This window comes from Myxocyprinus asiaticus, chromosome 14 (genome assembly GCF_019703515.2).
Source record: "Myxocyprinus asiaticus isolate MX2 ecotype Aquarium Trade chromosome 14, UBuf_Myxa_2, whole genome shotgun sequence".
In the NCBI taxonomy this organism is placed as follows: domain Eukaryota; kingdom Metazoa; phylum Chordata; class Actinopteri; order Cypriniformes; family Catostomidae; genus Myxocyprinus; species Myxocyprinus asiaticus.
In genome coordinates this window covers 18,725,595-18,738,580 of record NC_059357.1, presented here as the reverse complement: position 1 = coordinate 18,738,580, position 12,986 = coordinate 18,725,595, and the positions used below count along the sequence as shown (strand labels likewise).

Here is a 12,986-nt window from a genome sequence, read left to right as displayed (position 1 = left end):
ACATAAAGTTACAAAGTGCCAAGATGTTTACACCTGTGCTCGCTTAATGCATGTTGATGCGTGTCAGTATTAGTTTATGACAAGGTGGAGTAACAGCTCCTGTACTCTGGCTAATGATAAGTAGGAGTTCTATTAGGGAAACAGACACAGGAGAGAGATTTCATTAAATCCCCGAGACAAATAACTGTGTTCTCTCTCGTTCTCTCTTGCTCTCTCGCTCTCACTGCAGTCAGGTGCACTTTGTTCTATTAGCACCATGCAGGGCTAATTTCACTTCTATCTGCAGTCATAAATGCAAGCGCAGAACCAAAATTTTTGCCAAGAATCGGTCAAGTGTAATTGCCACCTGAAGAGCAGAGGAGACGTTAGGAGAGGTAAAAGATGGAGAGGAGAGGGAGGGAGGGAGTGAGAGGAGACATGAGGAGTAGTGAGAAGAGATTTGAGAAAAGGAAAGGGAAGGAGAGGTGAGGAGAAGATAGGAGACATGAGGAGAGGAGAGGAGAGGAGAGGAGAGTGAATGAAGCGAATACCTGTCTTTGAAGAAACGTCGGAAGCCGAATGCGATGAGCTTCAGGACAGCCTCCAGCACAAAGGTGCTGGTGAAGAAGTAATTACAGTACTTGAGAGCAATCTCTAGAGACTGGGGGGAAGACAAGATATAGACGAAGAGGATGGCAGAGAGACAGAGGAAGAGAACAAGAGAAGTGTGAATGATTAAATCAAGACTTTTGCCTCATGTTCATCAAATCAGCAGAACCAGTCATTTACATATTAGTAATACAAGAATATAATGTATTCTATTAATATTCAGGTAAATCCTAATAAATGGAGACATGCAAGTCACATGCGCTTATGTGATTCTGTGTTTTCTATGTTTTATCTTACATGAGGCTGGCTGTAGTGCTCCAGTGACATAGTCACAACATTCACACAGATGATGAAGGTGATGAAGATGTCCAGGTAGTGACTGGTGCACAGGGTGTGGATCATCAGTCGCACATGACTGTAACTGGCATAGTAGGGCAACTTCTGGGCCTCTGAGAGAAATAAGTACTTTGTTTTAGAATGAGTAAGCACACCTCTTTCGACAACAAATACTGTATGGCCAAAAGTATGTGGATAACTAAATACTACACTCAAATCTATGTAGTCCCTTAGACGACAGGGCGGGAACTTTTTTTATGAAATAGTTTTGCGTTCCATCGCAATAGTTTGCATTCCCTTTGAAATACATTTACCATGGTTTTACTATAGTAACCAAATTTCAACCTTGATATTCTTAGTAAAACCACAGTAATAATACAGGAAAATAAAAAAAATGTTGTGCTTATTATGGTTTTAACCATAGTAACTACAAGAATTACCATGGTTAATCTATAGCAAAACCATAGTTTAACTATAGTATTTGTATAGTAAAACCATAATAACCACAACATTATGAGTTTAATTACCATAGTTTTTATTTTCCTGAAATATCACTATAGTTTCACTACGAATATCATGTTTAAAATATGGTTACTGTAGTAAAACCATGGTAAATTTATTGCGAGGTTTCGCACAACTATTTCAAGGGCACACAAAACTTATAGAAAGGGAACGCAAACTACACTGCATGCCCAATTATTAGGCAAGTGAATATTCTGATTTTATCATTATTTCCATGAACATTTTCCAACTCCAAGCCATATAAACTTGAAGGCTTATTGGATTCAATCATTTTCAGGTGGCATGTATTTGTGTAATGAGGGTGAAAGTGACTAACACCTTATATCAAGGTGTGCATAATTATTAGGCAGCTTCATTACCTCAGGTCAAATGGGCCAAAAAAGAGATTTAAAAGTCAAATATTGTCAAATGCCTTTCAGACGGATGCAACACTCTTGAAATAGCTAAACTATTGAGGCGTGATCACCGGACAATCAAACGTTTTGTTGCGAATAGTCAACTGGGGCGCAAAAAGTGCATGGAGAAGAAAAGGCGCTAATTAACTGCAAAATACTTGAGAAGCTTTAAACATGAAACTACCAGGAACCCATTATCCTCCAGTGCTACCATATTCCAGAACTGCATCCTACCTGGAGTGTCCAGAAGAACAAGGTGTCAAGTACTCAGAGACATGGCCAAGGTCAAGAAGGCTGAAACACGACCACCACTGAATATATTCACAAGTTGAAGCATCAAGATTAGGCAACGAAATACATGAAGACAGATTTTTCAAAGGTTTTATGGACAGATGAAATGAGAGTGACTCTTGATGGACCAGATGGATAGGCCCATGGCTGGATCACTAATGGACACAGGGCACCACTTCAAATCAGGTGCCAACAAGGTGGAGGAGGGGTACTGGTATGGGCTGCTATCATTAAGGATGAGGTAGTTGGGCGTTTTCGAGTTGAAGATGGACTGAAACTCAACTCTCAAACCTACTGCCAGGAAAGTACTTTCTTCAAGCAGTGATACAGGAAGAAGTCCTCAGCATTCAAGAAGGCCATGATCTTTATGCAGGACAATGCTCCATCATATGCGTCCAAGTACTCCACTGCTTGGCTAGCCAGCAAGGGCCTCAAAGATGCCCAAATAATGACTTGGCCCCCTTCCTCACCTGACTTAAATCCTACTGAGAACTTGTGGGCCCTTCTCAAATGTGAGATTTACAGTGAGGGAAGACGATACACTCTTTGAACAGCATTTGGGAGGCTGTGGTTGCTGCTTCAGCGAAAGTTGATCGTGAACAGATCAAGAAACTGACAGACTCCATGAATGGAAGGCTCATGGCAGTTATTGAAAAGAAGGGTGGCTATATTGGTCACTGAATATTTTTGAAAGACCAAAAATTTTATTTAATTGTCATTTTGTGTTACTTGTTTATTGCACCTACTCTAAAAATAATTGAGAATAAATAACTGAGTTGGGAGAAATTCTTTTTGTAATTTAGTTGCCTAATAATTGTGCACACTAAAAGTAACCTAATAATTGTTCACACTTATATATTCCCCTGAGAAAGACATTTTTTTAAACATTCAGGTTTGAGGTTCAATAATATTTTGGAATGATGGAGAGCATTGTGTTTATTCAGCAATAAAATTAATCCTGAGGAATACAATTTGCCTAATAATTGGGGATGCAGTGTATTGCGAGGGCATGCAAAACTAATTGTGAGGGAGCGCAAACTATTGTGAGGGCATTCAAAACGTATTGCGAGGGAACACAAACTATTGCGAGGAAATGCAAATCTTATTGCGAGGGAATGCAAACTATTGTGAGGACATGCAAAACTTATTGCGAGGGAGCGCAAACTATTGCGATGTCCTTTAAAGGGCTCCATACAAATATGCTTGTTGAAAGTTTAATTTCAAAACCATGGGCATCCATAGTGAATTGGTCCTGTCCCTTTGCTGCTAAAACACCTTTCACTTTTCTGGGAAGGCTTTCAATTAGAATCTGGAACATGACTGTGGGGTTTTGCTCCTGTTTAGACACAAAAGTATCAGTGAGATCAGGCAGTAATGTTGCGGTGATGGGTCCTGGCTCACATTCGGGTTCCAGCTTATCCTAAAAGTGTTCAGCGGGGTTCAGGCCTGGGTTTTGTGCAGGCCAGTCGAGTTTTTCCACACCAGATTCAGTAAATTATTAACTATAGACCTCACTTTGTGCACAGGAGCATTTTCATACTGGAACTGGAGAAGAAAAAAAGGGCTCTCATCTGCTAAAATCATTTGCTTAAGAAGATTGCATGGCTGTGTGTTTGGAAGTAATGAAGATAGATAAAATTGCCAGACCTGTTAATTAGATGGGGTGTTCACATACTTTCCATCATGTGATGTAAGTAATAGTTTCATGTATGATAAAAGACTACTCTTGTCCGTAAATCAGAGGACAGATGCATCACAGTCCACACCTGTGCAGCCACTCCATCTGGCTAACACTATTATGAGTTGTCTGGAGGATTAAACTGGTTGTTCATCATATCAAGTGCAAATCAAATAATCTCTTTTCATTTACTGTCACCATGCTCCCTCCCTCCCTCACTTCATTTTCCCATCTCTTTTTCTCCTTCTTACTCCGTCTCTTCTTCTCCATGCGCCTCAGTCTCTTCTCCTCCCTCCTCTTGGCCTCCTCCACTTCCTGGTGCTGTCGGCACTTGTGGAAGTTCTCCACCACCACACCCACAAACATGTTCAGCACGAAGAAACTGACAATCAGGAGGAAGGAGATGAAGTACAACAGCATCCAGGGGTTGTTATTGGTTAAGGGCTGATAAATAAAGAGACAGAAAGAAAAAGGGACAAAAGGGTTATGAAAAAGCAACAGGCTCTCACTCCCAAGGTGTCAAAAACTGCCACTCGGGCAAGAGCACTGTACGTCCCTATAGTGCCCCTTAGTGTATTTACAATGACGAAAATTATACCCCAACATATCATCACATAATATTACATTATCTATATATAATATGGGCTGGGAATTTAACACATTAATTTTCTGCGGTTAATAATTTCTTATTCATTACGCGCGACACATGTCCCAGGCATAAAAAACATGGGAGAGGATTTACTGTACAGAGAATGAAGACTTCCCCTGAAAATGGCGAGCCAGGTGTGGGAGAGATACAGGCAAGCTTCCGTATCTCTTCACATCGCCCGAAAAACGCTCACTCACTGTCATCTGAACCAGTGTAAAAACCGAAACCGTGCGAGAGAGACCCAGCGTGTGCGCTATAGAGACTGAACAGTAGCCAGAGATTTTAGACTTTATCAAATTAAACTTAAGCATTTAATTTGTTTTGCTGTGCTCCTTGAAACAACCACACCATCTTTTTCCAGAGCAGCTTGTATTTCTCCTGAGGTTACCTGTGGGTTTTTCTTTGTATGCCGAACAATTCTTTTGGCAGTTGTGGCTGAAATCTTTCTTGGTCTACCTGACCTTGGCTTGGTATCAAGAGATCCCCGAATTTTCCACTTCTTAATAAGTGATTGAACAGTACTGACTGGCATTTTCAAGGCTTTGGATATCTTTTTATATCCTTTTCCATCTTTATGAAGTTACATTACCTTGTTACGCAGGTCTTTTGACAGTTCTTTTCTGCTCCTCATGGCTCTGTATCTAGCCTGCTCAATGCATTCACGTGAGAGCTAACAAACTCATTGACTATTTATACACAGGCACTAATTGCAATTTAAAAAGCCACAGGTGTGGGAAATTAACCTTTAATTGCCATTTAAACCTGTGTGTGTTACCTTGTGTGTCTGTAACAAGGACAAACATTCAAGGGTATGTAAACTTTTGATCAGGGCCATTTGGGTGATTTCTGTTATCATTATGATTTAAAAAGGAACCAAACAACTGTGATAATAAATGGCTTCATATGATCATTATCCTTAAATATTTTTTTTCTTTTTTTATTTTCAAAATCAATGCCAAAATTTCACAATTTCTGCCAGGGTATGCAAACTTTTGAGCACAACTGTATGTATAGTGTTGCAAAATACTTTGGCAATGTACACTCAAGTTTATATTGCCAATAAAGCTTGATATAAATTGAATCTCCCCATTTGATCCTATTATTAAAAAAAAAGTCCACTTGAAAGTGCCATTATATTTTGCCCAACTTTTAATTATTTTTTGGCATGTAAACATAAAGTTGTATGAAAGATTTATACCAGTTAAAAATTTATCTAATTAACTTTCTGCAAAAACATGAAATTTTAATCACTGATTCTTGAGATAAGGGACATAAAATGTTTAAAATTTTGTTTAAAGTTTATTTGTATTTGTATTTTTTTTATTTGTATTTTTTTTATTATTTATAATAAATTCATTTGAAATTGATATATTTGTAGACAAAGGTCTCAACTAACGAACAATGTAAGGGAACAGGCTTTTATAAAAACACCTATTTTTCTGAAAATTTACATTTATTCACTTTATACCTTACATCTTACTGTCATATCTGTCAACTCTGTCAGACACACTAAAAGCATGCTATTTTAATTTGATCCATCCAACAAGAGTGTAAAGTCTTTTATTATCTAATAATGGTGTTCAGTAAAGGAGTTAAGTGATAAAACACATTCTTTGTTTTTTCTTCTTATTTTTAATTTCTGTTTTCACACTATTCTGAACATTTTGATGGAGTTGACAAAATTTAATATGTTTCCATCTTAACCATGTGTTGTATACTGAAGCCATTTTTTTTTTTACTCTGTTGAAGCTGCCTCTATAACCAAAACTAAAATGCCAAAATTTTTCCGCAGATTTTAACAGAAATGATAATAATGGGATGACGGTGTTGACACGTTCAAGCTGTGATCGCAGAGGCTTAAACATTGTTTGTTTGAAATATATATAAAATGTAAATTATCAGACCATGTGTCCTACTGGTGCATCTACCATGAGCAGGAAGTGGGAAAGGGGTACTCTGAGTTATTACAGACCATGACATTGTCTTATTTATTGAGGATTATAAAATAAATTGCAGAGGTGATGCAAGTGAGGACACAACTTTGATAGGCAGTTTATTATGGAAAATATCATTTTAATTTTACTTTATGTATTGTTTGATATCTTATAGATTCCTAATTTTCAGTTTATATTTATATTTATGAATTTGTTGCATTTTTTAACACTTTGTTTGGCAGTTTAACATTGTGACCTCTTGCTGAGGACAGGATTATTTACATGTACTCGCAAGTAAAGAGCATGCATTTAAAAAATTTTTTTAAACAATTTCATTACAATTTAAGTAATAAATGCCCTGAGTATACACATTTCCTTTAGATTTAACTTTTCAGTATTTTTATTATTATTAATTTTTTGATTTGTTAACATAAAAATAACTTTTTTACTTGGGACATGTTTTGTCCCTTATCTAAAGAATCAGTGTAATCAGTGTCACAAAATATATTCATGATAAAAATTTTGATGGCCTTGGTGTCAGTGTATTGAAGACAAAGATGTCTTATTGAAAGCAATGGGGAAACCGGACAAGGGGCATCTTTGGTGTATACATAGTGATGCACAGGGCTTTTGCCCAAGCAGCAGTATTTGACACCTTGGGAGTGAGAATGGGTTGGAAAAAGAGAAGAAAAAACAACAACATGAGAAATATGTTAAATTCAACAAGATAATCAACACAGCCCTGTCAATAAATCAACAGGCAGACACTCATAAGCATGAGGGAAATTGGCCAAATTACATTTAAGTGAACTTTAGTGTAGCTTTTACTTGGTTGCTTAGCAGCAGCGTGGAGCGAAACAAAGATGGCAAAGTCTAAATTAGCTCATTGTAAAACATGGGATGAGAAAGCACATGGTATTCGGGACATTTCCATCTGCTTTTACACATAGATAACATCCTGCAGTGGACTCTGGTGTGACAGAGATGATGCAGTAGGGAAATTACACATGCTATTTAATCCACGATATTCTTTTCCCTTTTGTTTGACTCCCTGGAGATGTTGGGCTCTTCCTGTGGGAGCGGGTCTGGCTGCAAGCCTGCACTTAAATCATTATGTGCTGGTTGCTAACCGATGCAAGCTTGCCGCTTTTTCAATCGAGGGCTCTTGAAAGTCATTGTTTTTCAGCTCCAAAGCCCAAAAACCTGTTAGTATTCATGAAGCTGATTGTTTGTATTCAGGATTAAATATGCACTGTTGAGTTCTTATTCCTTAACGCTCTTTATATTCGTTTAAAGAAAAAAAAAGAAAAAAAGTGACTTTTGATTTATTCAGAGACCTTTAAACACTTTAGTAAGTATGAAAATAAATGATTACAATTTTTTTTTAATTTTGGCTACATCATGGCTGAATTCCTATACTGTTCTACATAGTAAGCAAGATTACTTTAGGTGTGTCCAGAATGGTAGCATGTCAAAGGCAAAGGAGAAATCTGGGGGGTGTCACTTCCCCCTCAATTAATTTTGTGTGAATTTTGTGTGTGTTTTCCTGTAGCTCAACTGGTGCTTGATGCTAACAACACAAAGGTCATAAGTTTAATTCCCAGGGAACACACATACTGATAAAATACTCTATATACACTTGGATAAACCATCAACAAAATACATAAATAAAATGCATAATTTTTAATATAATTATTACAGTATTATTGCGGGTAGAATACTGTTGTTATGTCTACACTAATATGTGATTACTGTCTTAAAACACTGGATGCTTGCATTATATTTTTGCTCTTGCTCCCCAGTCTAGATCAACCACAGTCTACCCTTATTCTCGCTCTGTGTATTTACATGCCGCTATCAGCATCTTGTTTTCTGTCGAAAGTGCATGAAAGTCAACTAATGACTTCTAACGTGTGATACATGATATGATTCCTGTGTAAATACATTTATGCCACAATTTGTGCATTAAAAACTCTATGTAAATGCCTTTTTGTGATAAACAGACCACTCCTCCATTTTTGCCCCCAATTACAAAGTGAAACTCTGCCTATTGTCAAAGGTGCCCAGAAGGTGCATTTTTGCTGGTGGAGTTTCAAACTGTCCATCCGTGCATACTTTTTTGGGTTAATATTGTAAATTTACCATCACCAGCTCAGTAGATATTTTTAATTCTTACTATAAGTAAGCACACTGCGATTCAGCCATGGTTTATTTTGTTGGAATGTCAGCAGAGAAGGCAGAAAAGCAGCTGGCATGTTATTAAAGGGGACTCTACCTGCTGGTCCACTCCCACCGCATCCAGACCATGATACATAATATTCACCCAGCCGTCCTTCGAAGCCAGCACAAACAGGGACATCAGAGCCTGTGAAAACATACACATGCACAGATATGCACAAATATGGACACATACAGAGAGACAAACAAAGATAGATTAGGGTGAACAAAAACAGGTGCAAGGACATATACAGATAGAAGACCACATTTGACGCAAAGATACATTAAGGGTAATTTTGATATAAATGCACACACAAATAAACACACACACCACACACACACACACACACACACACACACACACACACACACACACACGTTGGTGCAGTTATCCTTAGGAGGACTCTCCATAGACATAATGATTTTTATACAATACAAACTATAGATTCTATCCCCTAACCCTACCCCTAACCCTAACCCTCACAAAAAACTTTCTGCATTTTTACATTTTCAACAAAACATAATTTAGTATGTTTTTTAAGCGATCTGAATTATGGGGACACAAGAAATTTCCTCATAAACCACATTTATAGCATAATACTCTTGTAATTACCAGTTTGTAACCTAAAAAAATGTCCTCATAAACCACCCAAACCCACACACACACACACACACACACACATTTATACAGTATATACCACATATATACAGCATATACCAATAAAGGTATTTCAAGCACAAAAACAACAAGTCAAACAGAGTATTTGATAATTTGTGAATCTTTCATGCAATCTTATGGACCTTTAGTTAGAGAGCAAACTAACCTGCCCCAAGTTGTCAAAGTTGTACTTGTGATGGACCCACTTGTAATTGGCCAAGAGGCAGTCAGACTTGTTGGTGATGTTTTTGACATCCAGGCCCAGGCAGTAGTAGAACTTGCCTTTGAAAAGCTGTTGAGGCAAAAGACACAGCACACACTTCATGTCACTCAGAGCAACAAGTCTCAAGCATCTCCTTAATAAAATTGTTAGAGCACTGTGGGATATTTGGAAGAATAAAGAGTGCTATAAAACAACACCAGGTGAGAGTAAGATTTGTCTATGAAGAAAGAAAAAGATACGGCACAAAAAGAAGGAAATACAAAATTATAAAGAAATAGAAAGAAATGGGGAAAAAGAAATACATTCATTTTGTTCCAAAACCTACTGAGCTGCTGTGCTGTTTACTCCCTTCAAAGACAGCTGCATTAAAAAGCAGCATCCTAATATCATAAATGACTGATTTGGTGCACTTTACATAGGCATCAACTTGTGTGTCATTTGAATAGCTGCATTAGCATGGCGTTAGCATATTGGTAATGCCATGATAATAATAAGCATAATACATGGCACCCACAAATATATAAATATATAAAAAATAACCCATTTTATTTACATTTAATATTTTTGTATAACTTTCCAGAATTGAATCTAATATTTTAATTGTAATCAACATTTCTCTCAACTCATCTGCCATAACATGTCACAATATTGCATTATGGGTTTGCATTCTACACAAAGGATATACAAAATGCTGCCTTAGAATCTACCCAAAACAAGGTATCAGAGGAGGTAGCATAATTAAGTTACCTACCTTTTGGAACAGCTTTCCCATTCGGGAGTGCATCTATGATGACTTAAAATGTCGCCTCTGTAGGCAGCTCACTAGATTTTGGTGTTATAGTGAGGTTAAGAAATACACACTGAGGAAAAAACAAAACAAAACAGAGAAATAAAAACAAAGAAAGGCATGAGAGCCTCTGTGCTGTACCTGGACTCCCAGAATGCCGAAGATGATGAAAAAGGCACAGCAGATGAGAACTATGTTTCCTATAGGCTTCAGAGAGGTGATCAAAGTCTCCACAACCAGCTTGAGGCCAGGAGCTCGACTGATAACCCTGTCAGAAGGGAAGAAACATTTGACGCTCTCACACCATCCAATCCATATTTTAGAGCTCCATATGTGAGCTAAAAAGCATCTGGACTGTTATTTAGCTGGGATACGTTGGATGACACCACATGCATGCGTGCAACTGCTGATTTTTACCTGAGGGGGCGCAATGTGCGCAGAAGCCTGAGAACCCTGAGCACCCCCAGAATCTTAGCCCCGCCCGCCATCGACACGACAATGTCAATCAAAGACACAAACACCAGAAAACCATCCAGAATGTTCCAACTGCTGCGCAAGTATGCCTGCTCTCCTATATACAAACCCATGGACACCACCTAGAAAGAGATGGCAACATAGAGAGAAATGTTACGCTTTCATAATGACAGCATTTCTGCTACGTAACACAGCTGCAGTTCTGTACAGAAAACAACATGATTTCTGTGTTTCCTTCATGATGTATTTCATGAAAAAATTATATCAATTATAAACTGGTCATAGGCAGTGGGCTCCAGATAATTATTACAAACTAGGCATGTCGTAAAATATCGATATAACAATTATTGATTGGCACTTTATTTTATAGATATATTTTTGAGGCATTGATATATTTACATTTGCCGACATTTAAATTAGAAGCCTAATTTGCGTGCTTTCTAATTTACTCAGTTGGGCATCTGGCATAATAGTGTTGGGAGACCACAAGAGGTGATATAGCATTTACTGAAGCAGGTCGCAAGCTCTGTTGGGTGAAATCGTATTACAAAGTAATTCGTTACTCTAATCAAATTATTTTAGACACCAAAAGTAGTGTAATGCATTACATTTGAATTTTTGTAATCAGATTACAGTTACTGACTTTCAATGAAAGTAATTACTTGGGTTACGAATATTTCAAAAAATATATTTTTTATGTGTAATACAGTTCAAATGTCCATTCATATGTTTATATCTATGTCTGTTTGCATTTCTGTGACAGCTGAAAGGTGTGTGACAATGAACAAGGAGAAAAGACATTATTTTGAATTTGCTGAGCTAAAAAACGAAAAAAAAAATTGTGACAAGTGTTTTAGAAAATAACTTCAAAGTTATTAGTAATGTGATTACTTTTTCAATGAAGTAATCAGTAAAGTAATCTGATTATAATTTAGGAGAAGTAGTTAGTAAATTGTAGTGGATTACTTTATTTTTAGTAACTTACCCAACACTGGTCGCAAGGCACAGGTATCACAACATAAGTCAGGTATGTTAGAGCTCCTTGCACAGGATGCATACAAAACTTACGAAGGTTTTTGTAATTCAAGAATTAAAGTGACACTGAGTTTGCAGGTTAGTGTATGAAACTGGATTAACTGTGCAAACTGAACAATTAGAAATGAATATGCAATTTCTCTGTATGTATCTTTGAAGAGGTTTCATTCAAGCTGTCAAACCACAAAAAGACATACTTGTAACTGAAAATACATTGTGTAGGCTATATGAAAGATGCATATATACAATACATCATCCACTGATGGCTAGAGTGAACAATCTTTGTCCTTTGATAATGATTTGTGTCGAATTTAATGGAAAACTGTGCGAGTTGCACTCCGTGGTGCTGCAGATTTTTGAGCAGCCTCGAGAGATGGCGAGCCTGCAGTGTGTGTGTACATACCTTCATAGAAAATAACTGTTTTGCATTTTAGAATGCGCAGTGTCGTCCATCAGACACCTTCGGTGTGCGAACCCCTTTAATTTACCCTGCCACTCATGCTTTACCAAAGTTGTGTTGAGAAATATGTTTGAAAAGACAAACTATTGTGCAATGGGTAGCCTTGAAACAAAATCCTGTTATATATATATATATATCAAAAATCATTGGGAAAATCTTCAGATTATCGATGCATGAAACAGGCAACAATCCCAAGCCTATTACAACACTAGATCGTTATGAAATCTAATTTACATGAGGACAGCATTTACATCCAAATGGTAATTTATTTTCACATAACCCAAACACTAATAAGACAAAGCGTTTTCATGTGAGAACTTGTGTAGTTTATCACTAAAAACAATGCAAATTTTTTTTGCCGGTGTTAACCAGCTTTTGTCCTGCACTCATTATCGTGCAATGGACATCAAGATTTAAAAAAATAAATAAATACCTAAATTCTCTCACCAAAACCTATCGTATGCCTTCAGAAGACTTGGAATATGATACATGAGAGGCATGGACTTTTATGATACTTTGCCTTTATAATGCGTCCTTTTTGAAGCTTGAAAGTGAATCACTATCCACTGCCGTTGTATTGAAATACAGACCGCAATATTCAAAAAATAAAAAAAATTAAAAACTTAAAATTCTCCTTTTCCGTTCCACAGAAGAAAGTCGTTGCTTTATGACAATCCCTTCAAGGAACTGCTGATGGCTGTGAGATCTGCCGTTGAGACTTTTACAACATGCCATTAGC

The 12,986-nt window shown here is 37.2% G+C and overlaps 1 protein-coding gene across 1 annotated transcript in view; it reads right to left on the bottom strand.

Moving 5' to 3' along the window:
- The window catches only part of LOC127451954 (voltage-dependent T-type calcium channel subunit alpha-1I-like), a 293,925-nt gene that overhangs the window by 44,456 nt on the left and 236,483 nt on the right, over nt 1-12,986 (bottom strand). The window contains exons 21-28 of the mRNA XM_051717045.1: nt 10,696-10,874; nt 10,420-10,546; nt 9,435-9,560; nt 8,669-8,758; nt 4,062-4,254; nt 2,424-2,444; nt 886-1,037; nt 531-640 (exon numbers count right to left, since the gene is read on the bottom strand). Of these exons, the coding sequence (XP_051573005.1) occupies nt 531-640; nt 886-1,037; nt 2,424-2,444; nt 4,062-4,254; nt 8,669-8,758; nt 9,435-9,560; nt 10,420-10,546; nt 10,696-10,874 (998 nt within the window). The remainder of the gene's footprint in view (nt 1-530; nt 641-885; nt 1,038-2,423; nt 2,445-4,061; nt 4,255-8,668; nt 8,759-9,434; nt 9,561-10,419; nt 10,547-10,695; nt 10,875-12,986) is intronic.